The sequence below is a fragment of the Oncorhynchus masou genome, chromosome 23 (genome assembly GCF_036934945.1).
Source record: "Oncorhynchus masou masou isolate Uvic2021 chromosome 23, UVic_Omas_1.1, whole genome shotgun sequence".
Classification (NCBI taxonomy): Eukaryota; Metazoa; Chordata; class Actinopteri; order Salmoniformes; family Salmonidae; genus Oncorhynchus; species Oncorhynchus masou.
The window spans coordinates 55,546,957-55,574,923 of NC_088234.1; the positions used below are offsets into that span (position 1 = coordinate 55,546,957).

A 27,967-nucleotide genomic window follows, 5' to 3' on the forward strand; every position below is an offset into this window, starting at 1 on the left:
ATACAGTGAGACGTTTAGAAATAGTGAGATGAAGTATCTTGATACAGAGAGAGGTGAGACAGAGCAGAAGAAATGATTGACATTTTCAAGGGGTCCTAAAAAATACAGAAACATTATAAATATACACCAGTTCAATAGAACCAACAGGCTAAAATATAACCGACAGAACAATGGTGCAATAAGTTGCGATATCACAAACAATAAATCTAATCTGCATAATGTTATTGTTCAAGATTTCATACCGTACAATATATCTTATGTTGTTGTGTTCCTAGGGGGAGATTCCATCCTGGGTTCCGTGGCGTTGCGTATCGTCATGGGCAGTTGGTGGCTCTTCACACTCATTGTGTGTTCCTCCTACACGGCCAATCTGGCAGCCTACCTCACTGTGTCCCGGATGGACAACGCTGTACGGTATGTTATCAACAGTTTTCAACTCTGTTGCTCAGTGTATCCTTCCATATGTAAGACTCAGTGTCTGATGTCATGATTTCCTGGTGGTAGGATACTGGTAAGTCTTGCCTTTTCAGGCATTGACCTGAACTGCCAATTCCCTGGTGTTATTTGTCTTTGTGGGTTAGATCTCACCCATGTATGTGGATTTAGACATGCCGAACACTCAAGTTGGGCAGGCTGTTGACATAAATTTGGACTAGGGCTGCATTTAGACAGGCAGCCCAAATCTGATCTTTTTTTCACAAATTGGTCTTTTGACCAATCAGATCAGCTCTGATAAAGATCTAATGTGAGAACCTGATGTGATTGGTCAAAAGACCAAATGGTGGGAAAAAAGATCAGAATTGGGCTGCCTGTCTAAACGCAGCCTATGACACACAATTGTAATTCATGACCCACTCCTTATAACAAGTTTGCTCTCCTCAGTCCAAATGTTATTTGTCAATAAATCCAATTTAGCACACTCCTTTCCTGAAGGGCAGGCGGAGAAGTGTTTGATTGTGTTTAGTCGGTCCGGTGTCGAGCAAATAGCACATGTGGGTTACAGGGAGGAATGCTAAATAGATCTTTTATATAATGGCTTATTGTTCAAGAATCTGTACCCACAATCACAGCGCCCATTAGTACAAGACTGGAATATTAGTGGACAAAGTCTTTATTCTGCTCAGATGTAATGAGTGTGTCTCTGTACAGATGTGGAGAGTAGAAGTAACACAGTCAGAAGATGGATAAGATTACAGAAGATATATTTATATTGTCTTGGGGCCAAATCTAGTCTCGAGACGGCAGGAATGATTTCAACAATAAACGCTATCAGCCCCATCAGCCAACATTTGCTCGCTTTAATCATTCCATAAACTCAATGTAATGAATATTGGTGTGATAATTCCCTCGCGTTCTCTATTGAAAGAAGATAGACTGTAATCACCATGCCTCAGGGTGAAGAGGTGACATTAAAGGACTGGGATTCAATTTATCGCTTCAGATTGTTGTCGCTCTGCAGAACAATATGACAAACTCTTCTAATCTTCACACTAATTGACTAATTAACTCATGTATCATAGTAACCAGGGTTTGTTTGTTGGGCAGACAAACATATAATAGACAGTTGGCAAGTTATTAGCTCTGGGCTTGAGTACAATCAAATATGCACTGAGGAAAATCTGCACAGCAAAATCTCCCTTTGAATCAACCCTTAGAGAAATCACACCAATATAAACAGTATTGTGTCACTTCATGATAGCAACATGGTCAAGAATGTTTTTGCCAAAACATTTCCTTAATGCTCCTTTAAGGAATTGAGATGCAAGTATTCAGCGCAGCCCATCTCCTGATATTAGCACATCCATAAAAATGTGCACTGCAATTGAAAACCAATTTATAAAATCATCAGCACCGAGACAAGCACCTTTAGACTAGAGCCAGAGATCACAGTAAGTCATTTAACACTGTCAAGCTGATGTGATTCCTACAACACATCAGAAGGCATTAATGACATTAGAGACAAAGACATAGGAGGAGAGGGTGGGGGAAAGGGGGAGAGAATGTAGCAGTGCCCCCCTGAAATGGATTTGAATCTCCACTCAACCATTACACCTAATGACTGTGTCTGCTGTATTGATGTTGGCTTCAGGGGGGGTTGAATGGAGGGGAAGCAGGGAGTGCATTAGGAAGTGGGCATAGGGCGTATCAGATATATGTGCCACACCAAAAAAAATCAGACACACAATAGGTGTTCCATTAGCAAACTGTCAATCACTTTCCACAGTGTTATTAAAGGAAGCATGCCCACAGTCCATTGTTTGACGATTCAGTTATACAGTATGTAGGCATACGTGTGATATCATTAGCAAACTACACATTACATTGAATTGTCAAAATGAGAGAGAAGCAAAATACACTTGTGTATATCTCTTGTGTTGCTCTCACCTGTCAAGTTCTCTTACTGTAGATCCTGGAAAGGGGGGGTGGGGGGTGGCCAAGGTCAAGAAGGCCACAGAGAAGGGAAGAGAGATACTGGATTTGATTCCACAGTCATTGTAGCTAATAATTCTGCCTTATCTGAAGGATCTCAGGTTTTCTGCCAATGATGTACTGTTCATGTTACAGAACTCTACGTGGAGGGACATGGAACACAGAAGCAACAGTCCAATCCAGACTCTCGTTCATGAATACAACCTGAAAATAGAACTGAAGTAAACTACAATGCAGCATATCAGGTCTAGTGATAGGGATTAAGAAATACGTCAGCATCCTTGCCAGATAGTTGGTCTAATGTCGTAGTCTCGAAATGTGCAAATGGATATGCTGGTTCTTAAGTAATTGGAGGGAACACAATTAAATATGCTTAGCCTAGCTGAGACACATACAAATGTGAGTGTTGGTCACTTGAGTTTTGAAATGCACAAACAATTCTCAATGACTCATACAATGCATAACGTAAATTCTCAGCTAACATAGTCAGTATGTTAAGTATACAGTATACATGGATATCAGCATGAAGAATAATAACTATGATAAGCAACACAAAATACACCCACATTCTTAAGAAACGTAACATTAATTGGCAAGGCTGTTAACCCTTGGCTGGTTATGTAGGCAGTTATCTATGCCGCCTTATCAAGGTTCATCAACACAATTAACACATTATGTGGGTTATATGGTCAATACTGGCCAAGGTCATAAAATACAATGTTTTGTTTATTACCTTTATCTCAGGGGAAAAACTGAAGACAAAGCAACAGTCTGTTCCTCTGGTGATTGTACATGATGCAGCATAACTGTTGCATTTTAAACTCGCCATGAAATACTGCACTGTAGATAAACGTCATTTTGGGGTATTTCTATTGATCTTACCATTTTAACGAGTGCTGCTTCAATGCATTGTCAGAAAGTTACGTAGCAATGTGTTTTGTTTGGGGGTGGAATTGGCCATCCAAAGCAATTACGGCCATACAAAGCCATTACAGTGAACGGTTTAGAGATGCTAGACAGAAATAAATGTGAGTAACATGAGTGAATCTGTGTCTCATTTACTGTACATACACTCAAATGAGCTATTTCTGATCAATTATAATGAAGACATTACTTAAAAGAACTAAGGAATATAATATTTCACAGATGTTCCCAGACGTGTTGCACAATAAACCAACAGTAAAATGAAAATACAGTGCAGTCATATTCAATAATAACAAATGCTAACTAAATGTCACTGTGACATGTTTTAATTCTCATGACCTGTGCATCAAGCTAAGTAGCATAAAATAAAAAAATCCCCCAAAATCCCCATCAAAATCCGTCAGTTTAAGCTACAGATATCAGGACTTCTGCATCTGTGGTGGCAGGTGGTGCTTGTCAGACCATGAGACATCCTGAACATCAGTCTTCTCACAAAAGAGTCTGTAGCCTCTGAACAGATTGGCCTACAAACAACAGTTTTATGAAAAGGGGAGACTCTCACAAACACAATGGTGTTCTCCGTTTTGGTCTACGACCCCCACAAGTGTCACGGGACTCGTCTGAAGTTGGTAATGCTGATGTGCCAACTTCTGACTATAGGGTCTGAACCGTTTGAGCTACAAACTAATATGACCCCACTATGGAAAGGGGAGATGCTCATGAACATAATGGTGTTCAATCGTTTTGTTCTATGACCCCCAAGTGTCACGGGACTCGTCCGAAGGTAACCCATAAAAACAAATGGAAGTGTGGAGGTAGTTTTGTGCCAACAAAAATAAGGGGTGAAATATATGTGGGTGTTGTTTAGCACTCTCATAATTCATTGTGACAGTAGCTCTTATTTTCAGCAGTGTTTTTATTTCTGCCACCGCAACAGGCCAGCAAGAGAGTGAGTTGTAGTTACAATCTAACAAAGAAATCATTATTAACACTGAAGAAAAAAGTCAGTAAACATGGACAGTCAAGGACACGTATTCCTAGGCCGTCATTGAAAATAAGAATTTGTTCTTAACTGACTTGCCTAGTTAAATAAAGGTAAAATAAATTTTTTTAAAGGTGGTACAGGCAAAGGGCTACTTCCTGAAATTCTCACATGATGTGCCACCAAAAAAAAGAGAAAAACCATGTGTTTGATGTGCCAATACCATTCCATTTATTCCATTCCAGCCATTACTGTGAGACTGTGCCACCACAGCCTGTACTACAGCAACACTTAATTAAAGACTTAAGCAAGTACATGGTTGCTTCAGCAAGGTGTTGGTGCATTCAGAAAGTATTCAGACCCCTTGACTTTTTCGAAATGTTGTTTGATTGGATTAAATCGTTTTTTCCCCGCATCAATCTACACACAATACCCCATAATGACAAAACAAAACAGTTATTTTTGTATATATTTTTTTGCAAATGTATGAAAAATAAAAACTGAAATATCACATTTACATAAGTATTCAGACCCTTTACACACTACTTTGTTGAAGCACCTTTGGCAGCGACTGCAGCTTCGAGTCTTTTTGGGTATGACGCTACAAGCTTGGCACATCTGTATTTGTGGAGTTTCTCCCATTGAAGATCCTCTTAAGATTTGGCAGGTTGGATGGGGAGCGTCACTGCACAGCTATTTTCAGGTTCAAGTCCGGGCTCTGGATGGGCCACTCAAGGACATTTAGAGACTTGTCCCGAAGCCACTCCTGCATTTTCTTGGCTGTGTGCTTAGGGTCATTGTCCTGTTGGAAGGTGAACCTTCACCCCAGTCTAAGGTCATGAGTCCACTGGAGCAGGATTTCATCAGGGATCTCTCTGTACTTTGCTCCGTTCATCTTTCCCTCGATCCTGTCTAGTCTCCCAGTCCCTTCCGCTGAAAAACCTCCCCACAGCATGATGCCTCCACCACTTTGCTTCACCGTAGGGATGGTATTGGCCAGGTGATAAGCGGTGCCTGGCTTCCTCCAGATGTGACGCTTTGCATTGAGGCCAAAGACTTAAATCTTGGTTTCATCAGACCAGAGAATCTTGTTTCTCATGGTCTGAGAGTCCTTTTGATGTCTTTTGGAAAACTCCAAGTGGGCTGTTATGTGCCTTTTACTGAGGAGTGGCTTCCGTCTGGCCACTCTACCATAAAGACCTGATTGGTGGAGTGCTGCAGAGATGGTTGTCCTTCTTGAAGGTTCTCCCCTCTCCACAGAGGAACTCTGGAGCTCTGTCAGAGTGACAAAAGGATTCAAATCATTGCACCCAAACTGCTCGCGTGCATCAGCGAGCGTCTTCCTGTCCAGACGCTAAAATAGAAATTGGTTCTATTTGTAACGCTCAATGTGCTGCATGTCCGGCCTCTCAAATCAAATTGTATTGGTCACATACACATGGTTAGCAGATGTTAATGCGAGTGTAGCGAAATGCTTGTGCTTCTAGGTCCGACAGTGCAGTAATATCTAACAAGTAATTTAACAATTTCAAAACAACTCCATTATACACACAATGTAAGGGGATGGAATAAGAATATTTGCATATATTCTAAATATGGATGAGTGTTGGCCGTGCGGCATAAGCAAGATGCAGTAGATGGTATAGAGTACAGTACAAACATATGAGATGAGTAATGGAGGGTATGTAAACATGATATAAAGTGGCATTGTTTAAAGTGACTAGTGACTAATTTATTACATCCAATTATTAATTATTGAAGTGGCTAGAGATTTGAGTCTGTATGTTGGCAGCAGCCACTCAATCTTAATGATGGCTGTTTAACAATCTGATGGCCTTGAGATAGAAGCTGTTTTTCAGTCTCTCGGTCCCAGCTTTGATGCACCTGTACTGACCTCGCCTTCTGGATGACTGCAGGGTGAACAGGCAGTGGCTTGGGTGGTTATTGTCCTTGATGATCTTTTTGGCCTTCCTGTGACATCGGGTAATGTAGGTGTCCTGGAGGGCAGGTAGTTTCCCCCCGGTGATGCGTTCTGCGGACCGCACCACCCTCTGGAGAGCCTTACGGTTGTTTGCGGAGCGGTTGCCGTACCATGCTGTGATACAGCCTGACAGGATGATCTCAATTGTGCATCTGTAAGAGTTTGTGAGTGTTTTCGGTGACAAGTCTCATTTTTTCAGCCTCCTGATGTTGAAGAGGTACTGTTGCGCCTTCTTCACCACGCTGTCTGTGTGGGTGGACCAATTCAGTTTGTCCGTGATGTCCGCAAACTTGATGATTGAGTTGGAGGCATGCATGGCCATGCAGTCGTGGGTGAACAGGGAGTACAGGAGAGGGCTGAAAATGCACCCTTGTGGGGCCCCAATGTTGAGGATCAGTGGGGTGGAGATGTTGTTACCTACCCTCACCACCTAGAGGGGGTCCGACAGAAAGTACAGAACCCAGTTGCACAGGGCGGGGTCGAGACCCAGGGTCTTGAGCTTAATGAGGGTTTGAAGGGTACTATGGTGTTAAATGCTGAGCTGTAGTCGATGAACAGCATTCTTACATAGGTATTCCTCTTGTCCAGATGGGTTAAGGCAGTGTGCAGTGTGATTGCGATTGCGTCGTCTGTGGACCTATTGGGGCGGTAAGCAAATTGGAGTGGGTCTAGGGTGTAGATAGGGTGGAGGTGATATGATCCTTGACTAGTTTCTCAAAGCTCTTCATGATGACAGAAGTGAGTGCTACGGGGCGGTAGTCATTTAGTTCAGTTACCTTAGCTTTCTCTGGAACAGGAACAATGGTGGCCCTCTTGAAGCATGTGTGCACAGCAGACTGGGATAGGGATTGATTGAATATGTCCATAAACACACCAGCCAGCTGGTCTGCGCATGCTCTGAGGACTCGGCTGGGGATGCCATCTGGGCCGGCAGCCTTGCGAGGGTTAACTCACGTTGGCCATGGTGAAGGAGAGCCCACATGTTTTGGTAGCGGGCCTTGTCAGTGGCACTGTATTGTCTTCAAAGCGATCAAAGAAGTTGTTTAATTTTTCTGGGAGCAAGATGTCGGTGTCCATGACGGGGCTGGTTGTCTTTTTGTAATCCATGTCTGAGCTGTTGAATTGAGACACTACTTTGTCTCTATACTGACGCTTAGCTTGTTTGATTGCCTTGCGGAGGGAATTGCTTCACTGTTTGTATTCGGTCATGTTTCCGGTCGCCTTGCCGTAATTAAAAGCCGTGGTTCGCGCTTTCAGTTTTGCGTGAATGCTGCCATCAATCCACAGTTTCTGGTTAGGGAAGGTTTTAATAGTCACTGTGGGTACAACATCACCAATGCACTTGCTAATAAACTCGCTCACCGAGTCAGCGTATACATCTGTTGTCTTCTGCTATCCGGAACATATCCGAGTCCACGTGATCGAAGCAGTCTTGAAGCATGGAATCCGATTGGTTGGACTAGTGTTGAATTAGACCGAAGCACGGACGTTTCCAGGTTTAGTTTCTGTCTATAGGCAGGGAACAAAATTTAAAAAATGGAGTCGTGGTCAGATTTGCCAAAAGGAGCGTGGGGGAGGGCTTTGTATGCGTTGCGAAAGTTACAGTAGCATTCAATTTGCTGATAAAATATAGGGAGCCTTGTTTTCAGATTAGCTTTGTTAAAATCCCCAGCTACAATAAATGCAGCCTCAGGATATATGGTTTCCAGTTTACATAGAGTCCAGTGACGGTCTTTCAGGGCCGTTGAGGTGTCTGCTTGGGGGGGAATATACACGGCTGTGATTATAATCAAGCAGAATTCTCTTGGTAGATTATGCGGTTGTATTTGATGGTAAGGAATTGTAAGGAATTCTAGGTCAGGTGAACACAAGGACTTGAGTTCCTGTATTTTGTTATGATTACACCACAAATCTTTACTCATAAGGCATACACCCCCACCCTTCTACCTACCAGAGAGATGTTTGTTTCTGTCGGCGCGATGCGTTAAAAAACCGGGTGGCTGTACCGACTCTGATAACAAATCCCGAGTGAGCCATGTTTCCGTGAAACAGAGAATGTTACGATCTCTGATGTCTCTCTGGAAGGCAACCCTTGCCCGAATTTCGTCTACCTTGTTGTCAAGAGACTGGACATTGGTGAGTAGTTTGCTCGGGAGCGGTGAGCGATGTGCACGTCTATGGAGCCTGACGAGGAGGCCGCTCTGTCTGCCCCTTCTGTGGCGCCGTTGTTTTGGGTCGGCTACTGGGATTAAATCCTTTTTACTGGGTGGTGGTCCAAACAGAGGATTCGCTTCGGGAAAGTCGTATTCCTGGTCGTATTGTTGGTAAGTTGACGTTGCTCTTATATCCAGTAGTTCCTCCCGGCTGTATGTAATAAGACTTAAGATTTCCTGGGGTAACAATGTAAGAGATAATACATATTACAAAATTCTACACAGTTTCCTAAGAACGCTAAGCGAGGCGACCATCTCTGTCAGAGCCATCATGAATGAATTCTTGATCACCTTCTTGGTCACCTCCCTGACCGAGGCCCTTCTCCCCTGATTGCTCAGTTTGGCCGGGCTGCCAGCTCTAGGAAGAGTCTTGGTGTTTACAAACTTCTTCCATTTAAGAAATATTTTGGTACCCTTCCCCAGATTTGTGCCTCGACACAAACCTGTCAATTGGCTCTACGAACAATTCCTTCAACCTCATTGCTTGGTTTTTGCTCTGACATGCACTGTCAACAGCAGGAAGCAACCCAACAGCCTGCAGCAGGTAGCCTAGTGGTTAGGGCATTGGACTAGTAACCAAAAGGTTGCAACATTGAATCCCTGAGCTGACAAGGTAAACATCTGTCATTCTGCCCCAGAACAAGGCAGTTAATTAATCCACTGTTCCTTGGCCGTCAATGAAAATAAGTATTTGTTCTTAACTGACTTGCCTAGTTAAATAAAGGTTAAAAAAATATATATTGACAGGTGTGTGCCTTTCCAAATCATGTACAATCAATTGAATTTACAACAGGTGGACTCCAATCAAGTTCTTGGAATGCCTCAAGGATAATCAATGGAAGCAGGATGCACCTGAGCTGAATTTCGATTCTCATCGGCAGATGGTCTGAATACTTATGCAAATAAGTTATTCAAGATTTTTTTTGTTGCAATAATTTCTTAAAACCTGTTTTCGCATTGATATTATGGGGTATTGTGTGCAGATTGATGAGGAAAATGTTATATTTCATTCATTTTAGAATAAGGCTGTAATGAAACAAAATATGGAAAAAGTGAAGGGGTCTGAATACTTTCCAAATGCACTGTACATATATTTGCAATAATCCTGTCCAATTGGCACTTTTCCTGTCAAGTATCTGAAAATACACGTATTGTACAGTGCACAAACAACACTGGAGAAGATACATTATTGAGTCTTATTTTTCAATTCTTATTTTTCTTTGACAAGGCATCAACACGGCATTTAACATCACCTATGCATTATTTTCTTCATCCCTTTCCAGCAAGTTAGAGGACTTGAAAAGATACAGAGGCACAAGTTCAAGTGCTAAAGGCGATATTTGTCTGTGTGGTTAAATTCCAGTTTCAGTTTTCTGCTGGTATGCATTTGGAGGTGCTGTGTCCAAGTTACCTTGAAAATAGAACGTTTGCATAGCTGAAGTAAGAGAACATTTGCATACCTAAAGTTACGCATTAGATCACAAATGCTTCTAAGAAGCTTAACTGGGGTGAGTTGGTTTAGAATGAATCCAGTGCACTGTGTATTCTTGAAAACTAAAAATGTATTGACAAATGCATCATTCTGGTCGCATAGGGCGACCTCCAACAGCACATGTAACCCATTTCCTTTGCTCCCTTCCATAGGACGTTCCAGGACTTGTCCAAGCAGATGGACCTAGCCTACGGAACAGTGAGAGACTCAGCCGTATATGAGTATTTCAGAGCCAAAGGCACCAATGCTCTGGAGCAGGACAGCACCTTCGCTGAGCTCTGGAGAACCATCAACAAGAACAACGGACATGAACACTCAGTCTCCAGCCCCTCTGAAGGCATCCGCAAGGTGAGCTCAGGAACAGCCATATCTGAATTCATCGATTTCAGCAAAGTGGAGCCTCCTAACAATGTTTTTCCAGATGAGTGAAAATGATTGGTAGACGTTTTTTTCTAAATCACTCCAGCTATACAAGTGAAAGTACTTTCAGGACGCACACAAAAACGGAACTATGCACGGCATATTATGATGTCCGTAGAGAGACAATAGAATGGTGTGGCTTTTTAAATTTTTCCTGATTAAAGTTAATGGTTCAGCTGAAATTAATATCTCAAAGCCTAGCACAAACGTACAGCAGTACACAGACAAATCAACGTTAGAAATGTTTTAGTAATTAAACAAATTAGTTATAACAGAGTCTAGTCACACACGCTTGTCATTAAACATCAGGATGTTTTGAGCTGCTAATTGTAATTTGTTCAGCCAATACCCGTAGTGTTCTGCAGATACTTGGTGTCATGGTAAATTAAATCAGATTCTTAGTGAGGGAAATTGCTTAGTGTTTTTGTGCTTAAAATTAAATTATTGATATTTGTGTTGACAAGAGTAGAGTAATTTAACCAAATGTATAAGAGTCATTTGAACTGAGATGAAGTTCTGTGTGAATGGTAATTCAGAATAATCGCAGTAATAAACAGACACACACACACACACACTCCCAGCAGGACACAGACAGAGTATCCTGAGGTATCTCCCATGAATTAAACCAGCAGAAAAACGTGTAGTGTGTTCAAGGTTTAAAAATACTTCTTAAGTTTGCCCAACCAAAAAATGTATCAGCCACTACAAAAAATGTCCATTAATTGTAATCCACATAATAGTTCACATCACAGGAGGATGGTGGCACCTTAATTAGGGAGAATGGGCTCGTGGTAATGACTGGAGCGGAATCAGTGGAATGGTATCAAATTCATCAAACACATGGTTTCCAGGTGTTTGATGCCATTCCATCCGCTCCGCTCTGGCCATTATTATGAGCCGTTCTCCCCTCAGCAGCCTCCACTGGTTCACATTTCCTGTTACTGCAGAATTATTTTCCTGCTGTAGCAAACTGTTTCAAATTAAGATCCTACATCTGTATAGCAAAAAGTATCTTAGTGATTTGAACTGAGATACTGTTCAGTGCGAATGGTAACTGAGAAGAGTTAAGAATCCGATGGGAAATTACTTTTTTCTGACTTTCTTTTGGAGTTTTCCTTCAGGACCTTGTGCAGTTCAACAAATATGTCTACAGACAGGCTGCTTAGAGTTCTATTTGGGAAATAATGACATTACCTTGAAATATCTGGGACTATTGGGAAAGCGCCAGGATAATAAGAGCAAAACAAATTCACACTCAGCAAGAATTTAAGAGATTCTGTTGCTGTCTGGATAAATCTGGATAAGTCTGGATAAATTTCATGGTCAAGCGATCTGGCCAGACTACCGCTTTGTACCCTGACAATGTAGATGTACCATGATCACTCCTACTGAAAACTACTTTGATCACATTAGCTAATGCCAAAGTGAACAGCACTGACTGGTTATGACTGACTGTCATTATAACGGTTTTCTTGAGTCGAAGGAGTGGCGGACCAAAATGCAGCGTGGTTTCTATTCATGGTTCTTTTATAAAGAAAAACTATACATGAAGAGACTAACAAAAACATGCGAAAACCTAAACAGCCCTATCTGGTGCAAACACAGAGACAGGAACAATTTTTTTATAAAAAAATTATTTATTATCTTCAATACCATTCATTCCTTAAAACTCATAATTTTCATACATACTCAAATAATGGTATTTTAATTAAATTAGTTTAACTAAACATAAACCCCAAACAAAACCTCAGGGGAGCATCTTCCCTCCCAGTCACCCTACAAAATACCTTTCCCTATCTCCCCGTCCCTAATCTATCCCCTTACAAATCTAAATGACACCCAGCCCTAAAACCTCCTTCCACCTCTCCCGAGCAGCATGCTGCCCCCACTTCCTCTCCTCCCTCTTCATCCTCCCCCTCAAATCTCCTTCCACCCTCCTCACTATCCCTTCACCCCCCAATCTCTCCCTGTCTTCACCATGTTCTGCCAGGCTTCCCACAGCCCCCGTTTAAAGAGACTCATGAGAAGCCAGAGCAGAAACCTGTCCCTATCCATCCCTCTCGCTCTCCCTACACCTCTCTCTAACCTGGCCCACGTCAATACAAAATCCCCCCTTACCAAACCTAACAACACCCGTGCCCTAGCCCATACTACTTCGGCAAAGGCACAGTCCCAAAAGACATGGCGAACAGTCTCCTCCCTGCCACAAGAGGATCTTGGACAGGTGGGGGATTGCACCAAACTATACCGGTACATGATGGAACGTACCGGCAAGCACTTATGGAGGCTCAACCAATTCAGGTCCTTGAGACTGTTGTCCAGACCCCGCGCCTGCACTCCCTCCCAGACCACTTCCGAGATGCCCACTACAGGCGCCGGACTCCCTGCCTTTCTGACCTCCTCGTACAGGTGCCTGTGATCTAAACCTACTCGGGCAACTTCAACCTCAGGGTGCGCACGCAGCCACGCATGACCAAAGTGCCACGGCAGCTGTTCCGCCAGAGGACCCGTGTTAGACCACACCATTACGCTTCTCGCCTGATACGAGAAGAACACCCGCAGGAGGTAACCGGACGGGTGTATCACTGGATGAGCAAGCTCCGTTAACAAGAAAGAAACAAAAATTGTGTCCAGCTTGAGGAGGAAATGTGGTACCCCCCTACCTCCCTCCCCGATGGGACAGATCATGCGTGCCCTGGCGACCCACTCGCACCTGCCACTCCACATGAACTGAAACACAAGCCTCACTAGAGGCCTCCTCAGACAAGCCGGCAATGGGTAGATGTACGCCAAATACAAAAGAGACGGCAACACATCCACCTTTAGGACCAGGACTTTGCCCACAAAAGACAAATACCTAGCCGTCCACATTGCTAGCTTCCTCTGTACCACTGCGATACGCATGTTCCAGTTTAGCGTCGCTGAGCCGGAGGTCTCAAAATGGACCCCGAGAATCCTCAGGGCCCCCTCACAGAGAGATAACCCCCCGGGCACATCCGTTCTACCGCGCCATCTTCCGAAAAACTTGACGGAAGACTTTGCATGGTTCAGAACTGCTCCCGACGCTCGAGTGAAATCCCCAAAGATGGCAAGGGACCTTGTCAGGCACGAGTCCTTGCACAGCAGCAAGGAAGTGTCGTCGGCGTACTGCGTCATCTTAACACGCAGCCCACCACTTCCAGGGATCAACAAGCCTTCCACCCCTGTGTCTGCCCTAATGGCAGCCCTCAGAGGCTCCATGTACAGAACGAAGAGGAGAGCCGAGAGTGGGCACCCCTGCCTGACCCCAGACGAGAGGTCAAAAACGTCACCCAAGTGACTATTTACACTAACTCGGCACCCCGCTCCGACATATAATGTACGAATCCTTCCTATGAACTTCTCCCCAAATCCTAATCGACCTAACACTCTGAATAAAAAGGATCTATTCACGCGATCAAAGGCTTTCGCCTGATCTAGCATTGCTACCATTAAAGGCAGTCCTCTATCTTCAACCCAAGCAATAGAGTCCCTGATTAACTGTAGGTTCCATCTAATAGAGCGGCCCTCTACCCCGCACGTCTGATCCTCATGGACGACGTAGGGAAGGGCTGTGCGCAACCGGTCTACTAAAACCTTTGCAAGTAGCTTGTAATCTACACACAGCATGGTCAACGGCCGCCAGTTGCCAAGGTCTGTTACTTCCCCCTTCTTATATAAAAGTGACAGCACACCAACAGCCATTGATCCCCCCCGGGACCCCGTCTCAAGGATGGCCTTCAAGACTTCGAGGACCACTGGTCCAAGTATACCCCAAAACTTGAGATAAAACTCAGCCGGCAGCCCATCCATCCCAGGCACCTTCCCTTTTCCCATCCTCCTAAGAGCGCTCTCAACCTCTTCTAGTGAAATCTGGGCCTCCATCACTTCTCTAATGTCCTCCGGCAACCACCTGGACAAGTGTTCTAAAAACACATTTCCCTGCTCTACATATATTTCCCTTTCCTTAAATAAACCTTGGAAATTATCAGTTGTCACCCTGACCATATCCTCTGGTTCTCTAACTATACTACCATTTTCTTCCCTATGTGCACGCTCCAGGAAAGCTCCAGGAAAGCTTGAGCCTTCCGCTCCCGCAACTCCCTGAGCTGCGCCCTGAGCTGCGCCTTTAGGGTTGCGGATCTCTCCCAGTCAAACGACCCAGTCAAACGACCCGCCGAGGTTGCCTGCCTCGTATTCGAGTTCAATTAACCTTTGGATATGATCCACCTCCCTCCTCTCCTCCCTTTTTTTCCTCTTGCAATATCCTATTATAAAAGCCCTAATCCTCACCTTAACTAATTCCCACCACACTAACACCCCCTCGCACATGGACCGGAGGCCTTCAAGCCTCCAAAAGAAACCATAAAACCCGTCAACAAAAGCCTGCTCCTCCAGCACCTCCCAATCTAACTTCCAGTACCCCTTACCAAAGAGGCAGACTGGCGACCCCACCTGCAGGAGCACCCCGTCGTGATCCGAAAAGAAAACAGGCAACAGCCGACAGTCCACCATCTCCCTCCTGTCTGCCACCACCTGTGGCCCATACACCACCACTAATCTAAATTTACAATCCCTTATCGTGACATCCACCCCTATAACCCTCCCCTGCATTACCACAAAAGAATCCTCCACTTTTACCTCCCTGTGCCCACACAAAATCCCTACCCCCGATGAGTGCACCCCCCCAATACCCCAAACCGACTCCCCCTTGTCCCACTCCCTCTTAAACCTACTAACATCCCCTCCATCCCTCAGGTGAACATCCTGTAAAAAACAAAAATCAATCCCCACACCCTCCAAATAACTAAAAACCACCCTCCTCTTAACAAAATCCCTTAAACCCCTTACATTTAAACTAACAAAAGTAAAATTAGACCCCATTAAAGAATAAAATAAAAACATGTAATACACTCAAATTCTAAACCCAGACAGAAAAAAAACAAAAAAAACAGGAGACTCACCCGATGCTCCCCTGCTCCATATCTACCGGTGAGAACACCATCCGTACTCCCGACATCCCCCCCTCTTCCTCCATCTCACCAACCCAGGATGCAGGAATAGTGTGTGGCTCCGGGGTGCCCTGCACCCTGGGTCTACCCCCACAATCCTCCCCCTCCCCAGTGCTGCAGCTGGGTTGGAAAAAAAATCGGGGACGCTGAGTCCCCAAACAAAAAACTCCCCACCTCCTCCTGTACCCAGTCCTGAGTCTTGTTAGGTGTGTCCCCACCCAACAGAAGTTGAGGGCCTGGGGAAACCAGCAGCAACCCAGAAGTTTCTCCCAACCCCATAACTCTCTTGGCCATCCCCTCCCTCTCACTGTCGGCCAATCGCACCCTCCTCTTCATTCTCTTCTTTGGTGATGGCGGCAGTGGAGAGATGTCACCCTCCCCCCCCGCCAGCTCCTCCACCATACCCCTCATCTCTTCCACCAGGGCACTTTTCCCCCAGTCCACTTGCTCTTCCACCGTCTCCTTCTCCATCACTCCTCCCTCGCTTTCTTCTCTCTCATGCTCCTCCACTCGGTTGCCTTCTTCCGCCATTTTTCCTGTTTGTCCTACTCCCGTGCCTTCCGTTTCCTTCTCTCTTCCATCCGCCGCTTCTTGCTCCTCCTCCTTCCTTGCAGCCTTCCCCTCTGGACCTGTACTCTGGTCATGAGGCGTGCTTCCTTCCCCTCCTCTTCTTCCCCCATCCCCCGCTCCTGCTCCCCCCCCCAGCCGCAGACGCGTATGACCTCTGACGAGCCGGGCACCCCCGCCACAGGTGTGCTGACGAGCCACACCTGTGGCACGTCTTAGGCTCGTCACAATCCTTCGCCTCGTGCTCCCCAGATCCACAAAATCTGCATTTTCTTGTGCTGCACGAGGTGAAGATGTGGCCGTAGGCCATACAGCGCCTGCAAAATGGGGGCTGACGTGCATAAAACAACGTCCCCCTGTCAGCCCCTAGGGAGAACATAGCAAGAGGATGGAGGTAGCCACCATGTCCCTTTGGGTCCTCCCTGAGGAGGGCCTGGAAGCCTCTCCTCCCATTCCAAAACCCAAGGGAGTCTTTGAGGTGCCTTGCTGAGGAGACGTTATCCATGTATCTCCCCAGAAAGGCCCTCACCTCTTCGTCCTTAACGTATGGGTTGTACATGTTGACAGTTACAACCCTAAAGTTGTTCCTCGCCAGGCTTGTTATTTCGTAATGGCTCATCGGCCTCTCACCTCCCACTGCTCTTGCTCTTCTCAGGATATCATCATGTTTCTCCTCTGTATTTAGTGCCACGTCGTATGCTCCCTCCAACGAGTTGCCTTGGAAACAAAACACGTCCTTCACCGTCAGCTTTAGAATCCCCATCAATATTATCCTTCCAAAAGTTTCCCGTCCCAAAGGCTCCAACTCCTTTTCCTTCCAAGCAAACCGAATCGTGTTGGCCAGCCCAATCCCAGGGACTGACCGTGTTGATGTATTTTGCACCATCTCCGCAAGGAGAATGGCGCTCGTTCTCTTCTCTTCCAAAACAAGGTAAAAAAAACAAAAAACGAAGTGACTGAGCCTATCTGGTACAACAAACACAGAGACAGGAACAATCACCCACAAACACACAGTGAAACCCAGGCTACCTAAGTATGATTCTCAATCAGAGACAACTAATGACACCTGCCTCTGATTGAGAACCATACTAGGCCGAAATATAGAAATACACAAATCATAGAAAAACAAACATAGACTGCCCACCCCAACTCACACCCTGACCATACTAAATAATGACAAAACAAAGGAAATAAAGGTCAGAACGTGACAGTCATGGACTTGAAAATAGACTCTGGTTAAGTTTGTGCTTAAGGCTGGTGATGCATGTGTGTTTCTGTGTACATTTTTGTTTCCCCCATTTAGTCCGATCTCCCCTCAATGTAACCCCAGTGTATATCCTTCCCCAGGCGAAGAGAGATTCCTTTGCCTTCCTGTGGGACATGGCTGTGGTAGAGTATGCTGCTCTGACAGATGATGACTGCACCCTGACGGTGACCGGCAACAGTATGAGCAGTAAGGGCTATGGCTTGGCCCTGCAGCACGGCAGCCCCTACAGAGACCTCTTCTCCCAGAAGTGAGTGCCCCCTTCCCGCCAACCCACCCTAACAGCCACCTACAGTATTTCTGTTGCTGTACTGTAGATTGGTGCATTTGATGTTCTTGTGACATTATATGTGTAGTATTCCATAAACACTCAATTTAACAGTTGGATTACATACATCTATGCTATAACAAAGCTAAACCATGTCACAAATTCCAATGGTAGTTTTTCATTCAAATAAAGGCAGAGACTGCAGTTCTGAAGGAAACCACCCCATTCCGCCCCTGTCTCGTCCCCCTGGAAGCCTCTTCCCAGAGCAAATCTGCAATCTATATCAAGTTCTGCGCATCATGTTTCTTTAAATCCGTATCATGTTTCTGTCAATTATTGTGACTGAAATCAAGTTTTTCCAGTGAAAAGTCCACGCAGCATCTTCATGCCAACCATTTGATTTTAATCAGTTTCATTGGATTATGCATTTAGATTGACTGTACATAACTCTATCAATCAAATGTATTTATAAAGCCTTTTTACATCAGCCAATGTCACAAAGTGCTGTACAGAAACCCAGCCTAAAACCGCAAACAGCAAACAATGTAGATGTATAAGCACGGTGGCTAGGAAAAACTTCCAAGAAAGACCAGAACCTAGGAAGAAACCTAGAGACGAACCAGGCTCTGAGGGGTGGCCAGTCCTCTTCGGGCTGTGCCGGGTGGATATTATAACAGAACATGGCCTAGATGTTCAAACAGTCATAGATGACCTGCAGTGTCAGATAATAATAATCACAGTGGTTGTAGAGGGTGCAACAGGTCAGCACCTCAGGAGTACAGTGTTGTTTCAAAGTACAGTGTTGTTTTAGTTATGCACAGTGAGCAAGATTGAGTGCAGATTATGTTAACAAACTATAGAATAACTGTGTTTTGTTTTAATCAAAGTACATATTTTGCCTAGTGACGCATTGTTGAGTTTTGTGCGACCAATCATCCTAAAATCTCATAAGAAATTAAGTGGTGTTTTTTTGTCTTACTGTAATGTTATATTATGCTATTTATTATATTCTGTTCTGTTATGTAGAATACGATCATTATGTGATCTTACAGATATTAATTCAGCATTGACCTAACTTTATTTATTGATTATCATTCTCCATTCATCGCTGAAATTCGCCAGAGTGGCTTGTTCTCTCGGAAGCCGAACAAGTAGACCGTGTGTAAAGTTGAGAATTCCGAACATGCAGTGCAGAATCTTAGGATTTTTTTGCAATCAAAAAGGGTTCCAAAACGCAGCCACTCCTTTAAATTAAATTAGTTTACCAGTTTGGCATGTCCACATCATGTTTGTCCAACTTCTAGGAAGATTTCAATCCACATTTCCACCATCATTTATTTAACTAGGCATGTCAGTTAAGTCAGTTCTAATTTACAATGACCACCTATCCTAGCAAAACCTGGATGACACTGGGCCAATTGTGCACTGCCCTATGGGACTCCTAATCACAGCTGGATGTGATACAGCCTGGATTTGAAGCAGGGACTATAGTGACACCTCTTGCGCTGAGATGCAGTGCCTTAAACCGCTACGCCACTCAGGAGCCATCGTTGTAAAGCCCTAGTTATTTTGGGGAATTGCCTAATTTATTTCTAAAGGTGACTATTTATTTCATGTGATTAATAATAAATGTACATTTGTCCCTCAGGTTTAAGGTCAACCCTGTTACGTGAACTTAAAGGGATAGTGCAAGATTTTGGCAATTAAGCCCTGAACTGATAGATAAATAGGGTATGTTTCTGCTTGCAGTTTGAAGTAAGTTGAAGGTAGTTTTGCGAGCCATTGCTGACTAGCATTAGCACAATGACTGGAAGTCTACCAAGACAGCTAGAATGCTTCTTTAAAAATTAACATTGAACATCTTATAGTCAAGTCATAGTGTAAAAGCCGGGGGCTGGTGCTACTTTTTTGTGCAAATTTCTGGTGTTTTGTGGTGAGAAACTGAGCGGATTGAGCATAACACACCAACCCTGTTACCCATAGGTAGATAGGCTAGAAATGTTTTAAAAGACGGTGGCCTGGAAAATGGTGACTCTTTAAAATGAATTGGTTTTGAAACGAGTTAAACAAGCACTGCCAGCCTGATGATGAAAGACTACAGAGAGCCCATTAGTAAGCTTACAGTATGGATGAGAATGGATATAAGAGAATGATGGCAAAGTGTCTGAAACGTGAAGAAAGACAGTTCATCTCTCCCACCCAAGGTGATGGCTTCTCACAGGATCTTTATTTATCCCCCTTCACAACCACACACACCACATAAGCTACTGAACTGTATATTCACACTTACCTGTGTCATTCCACAAATTCAGTGCCTTTTAGGTTGTATACTGGTAGTGTAATTTTATCAGAAACATCTATTTATTTCACCTAATTTGAATATTCTATCATAAAGAGCATATGTTCAACTTCATAACAAACATGTTTTCCCATCTCCAGAGGTATAAAAAATACTATAAAAGACAACTATTAAAGTGACATGGTTGACAGTAATAGGGTTGGTAATTTCACCTTAAATCAGCAATAACTCCCCTTGTGACAGAGGGGACGGGCGCTTGTTGTGAGCAACAGGGAGGGGAAATTGAATGCAAGCTTAACGCAAACATTGACCTTGCTAAAACATTTAGGACTGTTGTTAATCTTCTCATATGGCCAATATGATATAACACAACATGGTTTTTACATTGGGTACAGTTTAGGGGTAGGTTAAGGGCTGTTACGGTGACCGTATTACCGCCACACCGGCAGTCATGACCGCAGTCAAATTCCATGTGAACGTTTAGTTATGGTAACTAGGCTTCTCCAAGCTCTGATGCTGCTGATGGTCATAGTAGCCTACCCACTAACTGCCTGGTACTCAGCACTCTATTGTCCCACTAATCACTCTGACATCAATGAAAACATAATCGAAAATCAAATTAAACACTTCATGAGAGCCTATGAGCTCATACTCATGCAAAATTTCTATAGGCAATGCAGTTGCGTGAGAAAACAGAGTTTGATGGCCTCTATTAAAAAGAGGAGGATCCCATCAGCTTTCTATAGGCTAAGCGTACTATATTTATTTCTCAACTTTCTTAATATTAAGCACAATGCTTCGCTTTACAACAGGAGTATAGTCTACCTGGCTGGCATGAAAATTAACAACAGGTTAAGTGCCCTCCATTCGCTATTTAAGTACATTAGATGACAGTATTTTTCCCCCTGCCCCTGTTCCGAGACAGGTGCATAAAAATGGTCCATTCTAAATCAAAACTAATTCCAAACATATATTATTTAGTACATTAATTAAAGAATGGTCTGATGGCTTACAATTTTAGGCTTTCACTTGAATGATGTAGCCTTTCATTTAAAATATGTAGGCTATTATGTCTTGTGAATTATGTCCAGCGTGAGGCAATAAAGAGTGCATGCCTTTTTTTGCAACTTTTTCAAATCATAGTCGCACACCTTATGTAGCCTAGCCCATAGGCCTATATGTTTTAATAAGGTTTGTATCACAACTAAAGTGGCCAATAACTTCTTAAAATTAAGCACTTGAATCGGCTTTACTACCGGTGTAGCGCCTAACTGGCATACATAGGTGGCGCGTGAGTTTCAAGTTAGGGGAAAATCCTTTTCACCATAAAAATGCACCTTTATAATAAAGCATTACATGCATAATCGCATTTGCTGTCACTTTTGAGTGATTTCCCTCTAATTGATTGCACTTTGGAACATTTGGGCTTATAGCCTACTGCCTGATGAGCATTGCTGTGCTTATAGTTGTGAAGAAATAACCTACTAGTTTATCAACATTTTATGATAAACAGTCTGATCTATTGCATCAGTCTCATTGCTTTTAAAATGTTTTTTGATGCGAGTGGTTGTATTAATTTGGGCCGATGCATCTTGTTGGCTGACAAAAAGTGAATGTGGACAGTTCTTCTAACATCTTCAATATGCGCCTTGGAATTCAATAAGATGGATGCAGCAGTTGCATCCCCGATGTGTCTGTCTTCACTTGTAGTGTACTTAAGATCTCAGATGCCTGTGAGAAGGACCCGATCACATGACGGGCATTGGCTAATAGAAATTGAGATATCTGAGAGAGCCATGTGAGTGAGAGGAGCTTCAGAGCACATCGATTGGCAGCCGGGAGAAGGGAATTATAATTATTATATTCAGCCCTAGGGCACAATGGCCACTTTGGCTGCTAAAGGCGTGGATTTATTTAGGGGGCAGTACAGCCACACAAGGGGGATACCGCCAGAAATTTCAAGGCCAGGTAAGAATATTATCAAGTGCTTGTCAACTTGGGAATGAGAGACTGATGAGGTGTGTGCAGCCTACGCAAGAAACAAAGGAGAGCTCATTTCTTTCATGTCACTTTTTTCATCATTAGAGTCACGTCATGCAGCCTTAGAATGTTTTAAAAATCAAAACAAGTAGCCCAACGTTTGTATCACAACTAAACAACTCTAAATTAAGCATAAAGGAGGACCTGTTTGTTTGTTAACCGCTCAACACAGAATAGCCACCGCATGTGCGCACTTCCTCAGAAATCATTTGGAGAAAATATCCTTTCTATTTTATTCAACTATGTTCAATCGTATTTTTCATGCTATAAAATAATATAAAATAATGCCTCGGAATTCAAAGCAAATCTTGTCTGGTAAATGGACTGGTGTAGCCCACAGCCAAATGGCATAGCCAGATTAGGGCCTAACATAAGGGCAACTCGTGACTTGCTATTCTGTTATTCTGAAATAGACTACATTTTATTCATATCATGTTTCTTTTGAACTGTCAAAAATAAATAGATTTATTGTGAATGGTGTAGCCTATTTAAAATGTAGATGTTCCAACGGTCTGCATCAGTGGCTAAATGTATTAATGTTAATTAACGGTCAATTACAACGAGGCCGGCAGTTATTTGCTTGACAATCACCGGCTGACCAAATTTCATGACTGCAACAGCCCTAATTAGGTTACACAGTAACTTCTCTACATTGCATTATTTTACATGAATTAAACATCCCTACTGGGCAAACACTGGTTGAATTAACGTTGTTTAAACATCATTTCAATGAAATGACATTGAAGCAACGTGGAATAGACATTGAATTGACGTCTGTGCCCAGTGGTTCTCCTCTACCAGTAATCTGTCATTTTCACAACTGAGTTCAATGTAATTCTCTTTATTTAATTTAATCCTATCACAACTGTTTGAATAGGGAATTCGCTCTAGTGTGCTACTCACCCAAGTGCTTTCAGTGCAGACAAAGAACAATAAAAGTCTTCTATCTGTGTTTGTCAGGATCCTGGAAATGCAGGAGAAAGGGGACCTGGACATCCTGAAGCAGAAATGGTGGCCCAGGAAGGGCCGCTGTGACCTGGACAGCCACTCAGAGGCCCAGCCAGAGGGCAGGGCTCTGAGGCTCCACAGCTTCGCTGGTGTGTTCTGCATCCTGGCAGCAGGGCTGCTGCTGGCCTGCCTGGTGGCTGCCCTGGAGACCTGGTGGAGCAGCAACCACTGCCGGCGAGAGCAGCCCAAAGAGGTGACCGAGAAAGCAGCCCCGACCCAGGGCCCAGACTCACTGCTGCCCCTCCCCAGGCCGAGACCCAGACCCCCGGGTCCCCCGGTCCTGCCCAGAGATGCCACTGCCACACTCTACTTTATGGATCCAGAAACAGACACCAGCCACGATTTAGTAGAGCTCCAGTACACACAGTTATAGGTGTGCCCTAACAATAGTCCAAATTGATGTGATCGTTTCATCTTGTCTTTGGGTGGGAGAGAAGTCAGTTTGGGTAGCCTTTTTGAAGCACTTCCTCTCTCCATTTTTTGTATTTCAAAAGAGCCTTGGAGGAATTATTCAGAAACGTTAACATGCAATTAATTGCTTGTTTTTGCTTGTTTCTGCTGAAAAGTGAGAATTCATTATCATCATCATTTTCATGGATGGCAATAATGATGACAGCAAAAAAATGAAAAATGACAACAATTGTGTTGGTCAACTGATTCAACGACGTTGTACTTCTGGGTAGATATGTGCTGCCTCAGTCGTGCAGTCGCGCTCCCTTTAGCTCATCCATTCAAGTCTTACTGCTTTCAAATAGCTTTATCAAAGCACCTGCAAGAGACTGAACAGCCTCTGTGGATATGGTGTCCAGAGATCAAAGGCTTGACATGGATCCCTAAACTAAAGTGTGAGCAAACAAGATGCTAGCTTTGACTTGTCTGTTTGATTGGACGATACAACAATGCAAAAAGAGAACATGAAAAAAAGCACTTAATGTAAGAATATTGTCACGATTGCTACATATTATTAATGGAGTATTAGATTAAAGAGTGATGACCTAAACGGTCCCACTTTATTTGAAGTGCATCATATGAAGGCTTCACAAAGCATTCATATAGGCTTAATAAGCACTACTACATAAATGGGTCACAAATAATTTATAACTGTATTTCATGCTCTATACCAGATTTATAAATGTGAACAAATAAATGGATGGTTATGTCACACAGTTATGCCACATTATGAATCTTTATAGAGCATTGTAATGTAGCATGGCCTTTTTAATAAGAAGGTCACATTCAAGATCCCTGCGCGAGAGATTAAAAAATGAGGCTCTAGGTTTGATATGTATCACTGCAGTTGTTCAGTAAAGCAATATACTTACCTTGGTATCAAGGTGTGAGTGTTCAGTCATTACAAGCATGATATACTGTTTGTGGTGCTTTATGAAGCCTTCAAAAGATGCACTTCAAATAAAACAGGACTTTAAAACATTACCCATTTAATGTCCGATAGTGTAATACTCCATTATAAATTTGCCATGAGATGTCATAACCTATCATGACCTTCAATGGCAGGTGTTCTTTCAGTCTTATGACAGTGACAGCATATGCAGGCAATATGACAACAATTTGCAGTACATTGTGCCCTGGTACATAACAATCCCTGGTAATTCTGAGTGACGTCTTATTGCAATTATATGTCAATGTCCGGATACACAGCCATGCTGGTTATTTACATACTGTATGATTGTCTGTGATCCTGTGCAGGTCACTAAGGACTACAGTCTGGAAAGGGTTTCTGGTCCATTGACATATAATGGTATTACAAGTGCTTCACCGGAAGGCAGGCGTGACATGTGGACAGACAGAGAGAGAGACTGGGAGGAGGCAGAGACTTTTGACACAGGTCAGGAGAGACCTGAGATATATGGGGCACTGTATGGGGTTGGGGAAGTGGGGGGTCAGATAGGGTTGGGTGGGGCATGGGCAATGGATAGGAGTAGATATGTATCGCTTCACCAGTCATCTCACTCCATGGTCTCTCCTGTTGTTTCGTCTTTGTGGTATGATTTAAACATCGTGAGAAATGTTGGAACAATGAGAGGAAGGAGAAGCAGCCAAGAGGCCATATGTTTGGCTGTGTTGTCCTGTGCAGTAGATTTTTCTGCAGAATCTATTACCCTTAACATTTCTTTTGGCACTTGTGGCTGCTTCTCACCCCCAAATTACACATTTCGGAGTATTGAATGACAAAAAATACAGTCAGACTTTCAACAAATGATTTATTGATATAATTGAAAGTCCTTGTCTCCTACATTTAGTTTTTCCTGTCCCATAAAGTGTGATGCATTGACATTGTACAGTATGACCATCTGAACCAGTCATTTTATAAGGATGGTTTTCATGCAGTATTGTGCTGCATAGATACATGCATTTCAAGATAGGCTTTCTACTGGAGGAGACATGTTTAGAAATTACACATTAAATCATTTGGTTTTTTGTTGTACCATTACGCCTTGATTTTGCAGCGTAGCTTGTGGTTATAGCATAGTGTTGACGTTGAATAATATGGATTTGAAGTAATTCAACATTCAAGTTGATAATATTCAAATTGGAAATGTAGTGTCAACAATGTGGATAATTAATCATGTTGTTAAATCAAACAATTTCTGATCACTGCTTCTTTCTTTTTCAACCCCATCTCACTTTTCACGTTTCTTGCACTTTTCATCCCTTAAACCTGTATCTCTCTCTCTCTCTCTCTCTCTCTCTCTCTCTCTCTCTCTCTCTCTGTCCCTCTCTCTCTCTCTGTCCCTCTCTCTCTCTCTGTCCCTCTCTCTCTCTCTGTCCCTCTCTCTCTCTCTGTCCCTCTCTCTAGGACAAAGAGGTGAATCTAGAGCAGGTCCACCAGCGTTTGAACAGCCTCCTAGACGAGGACATGGCGCACAAGCAGCTGGCGGGCCAATCTATCGAGATCTCTGCCCTGGACATCGGCAGCATGCAGCCCAGCCAGTCCCTGGAAGGCCTGCCTTCACGGGACCACTACCCAGGCCACCACAGGGGGTCGCTCTCTGTGACCACCTTCCTCCAGGAGGGACATGGGGCAGGAAGGACACTCGGCAGGGGCACTGGCAGAACCCTCCCCCTACCCCTCAGCAGCGCCACCATGCCCTCTATCCGCTGCAAACACAGGGCGCCCAACGGGGGGCTCTTCCGACAGAGCCCCGTCAAGACGCCAATGTCATACCAGTCAGTGCCCGGAGGACCCATTCCAGAAGCCATTGATGGAAACCACGGGACTTCCATCTGAGCACTCAGCCTCAGCCCAATCACAGACACTTAAACCCCATTTATATCTGGTTCTAACATGCATTCTTTGTTCTGATGCTGTCCACATTCTGATTGTGCCTACATTTTTAGACAGGTGTAGACGATTAAAAGACACATTGTGATCTGATCATGATCTGGATATCTTACAAATGTAAACAGATCTGGACAGTGTCTTAGAATTAAAAATATATTTTGAAAGAATATCTGTCATATAATTTGCTTACATGGAGGGTCCAGGAAGTCTGGTCACAATGCAGACACAGTGGATGGATAAGAGACACATTTTAACACTGTGTAGGTGCATGTCTGAAAATGTGGGTCCAATCAGAATGTGGACAAGATCAGGACACATGACGCATGTTAAAACCAGGTATTAATGGGGCTTCAGGCTTGGCTGTGGTGAGCTATACAGAGTGAATGGTGAGAGGGAATGTAAATATGGATGGCAAGAAAATGTTTTTTTACCGCTGAAGAAATATGTAGGAAAACAACTTGTGGAAAATGACTTTTATGTACATATTTGTAAATATGGACATCAAGAGTTGAGGTAAACATTTAAAAAAAAGTGTATTTTGAATATTCTCAATTTTTTTAAGTTGAGTTTAAAAAACAGATACAAAAGTATTAAAACATGACTGTTTCGATGGATTTGTAAATTTTGTTCTAAATTAATAAAGGTGATAATTCCTTGTGGTTGTTTTCTAAGTGCCAAGTTCAAAGATGTTTTCTTTCAAATGAACATTATATGAATGTATCCAATTTATGAAAAGACACTAACTTCACACTTCAAAGACAGTGGAAAGAGTTGATTTGTTTAGTATGAAAACAATAAAAAAAACATGATAAAGTTCAAACTGTGTAGGCTACTTTGAGCCGTGTTAAGCATGTTGTTTTTGTAAAATCATAATTTATGAATTTATTTATATATGTATGAGTGAGTGGCCATGTCTGAATACCCATACTTGCATTCTGTATAGTAAACATTTTAAGTAGGCCTATGTGAAAATATTACGTTTTATAGTATATTACAGGCATAGTAAATACATTTTTCCTCAATAAAGTAGCTATCGCCACCTGACTGTCAGCAAGGGGGAAGGAGAAAAGTAGTTGAGTGTCATCTGCTTAGAAACTATAGGAAAGACCATGTGAGGATATGACAGAGACGAGTGACTTGGTGTATATAGAGAAGAGTGGAGGGCCTGTAACCAAGCCCTGGGGGACACCAGTAGTGGGAGTATGTGATGCGGACACAGATCCTTTCCGTTCACCTGGTAGGAGTGGCCTGCCAGGTAGGATGCAATTCAATAGTGTGCAGAGCCTGAGACGCCCAGCCCTGAGAGGGTGGAGAGGAGGATCTGATGGTTCAAGGTGTTGAAGGCAGCAGATAGATCTAGGAGGATGAGAACAGAAGAGACAGAGTCAGCCTTGGCAGTGTGGAGAGCATCCGTGACACAGAGAAGAGCAGTCTTGTTTGAGTGACCCATCTTGAAGCCTGACTTGTTAGGGTTAAGAAGATCATTCTGAGAGAGATAATTAGAGAGTTGATCAGGGACAGCACACTCAAGTGTTTTGGAAAGACAAGAAACAAGGGACACGGGTCTATAGTTTTTGAAGTCATATAAGTTGAGTGTTGATTTCTTGAGGAGGGAAGTGACTCTGGCCATTTTGAAGACAGAGGGGACGCAGCCAACGGTCAGGGATGAGTTAATGAGGGAGGTGAGGAATGGGAGAAGGTCTCCAGTGATGGTCTAGAGAAAGGAGGGGGGATGGGGTCGAGAG

At 43.5% G+C, this 27,967-nt stretch overlaps 1 protein-coding gene across 1 annotated transcript in view; it reads left to right on the forward strand.

Annotated features, from left to right (window-relative positions):
• Positions 1-27,042, forward strand: part of LOC135511071 (glutamate receptor ionotropic, delta-1-like) — a 348,005-nt gene extending 320,963 nt beyond the window's left edge. The window contains exons 12-16 of the mRNA XM_064932571.1: positions 276-414; positions 10,175-10,370; positions 17,387-17,553; positions 22,871-23,111; positions 25,737-27,042. Coding sequence (XP_064788643.1) covers positions 276-414; positions 10,175-10,370; positions 17,387-17,553; positions 22,871-23,111; positions 25,737-26,168 — 1,175 coding nt within the window. The 3' untranslated portion in view covers positions 26,169-27,042. The remainder of the gene's footprint in view (positions 1-275; positions 415-10,174; positions 10,371-17,386; positions 17,554-22,870; positions 23,112-25,736) is intronic.
• Positions 27,043-27,967: the final 925 nt, after the last annotated feature.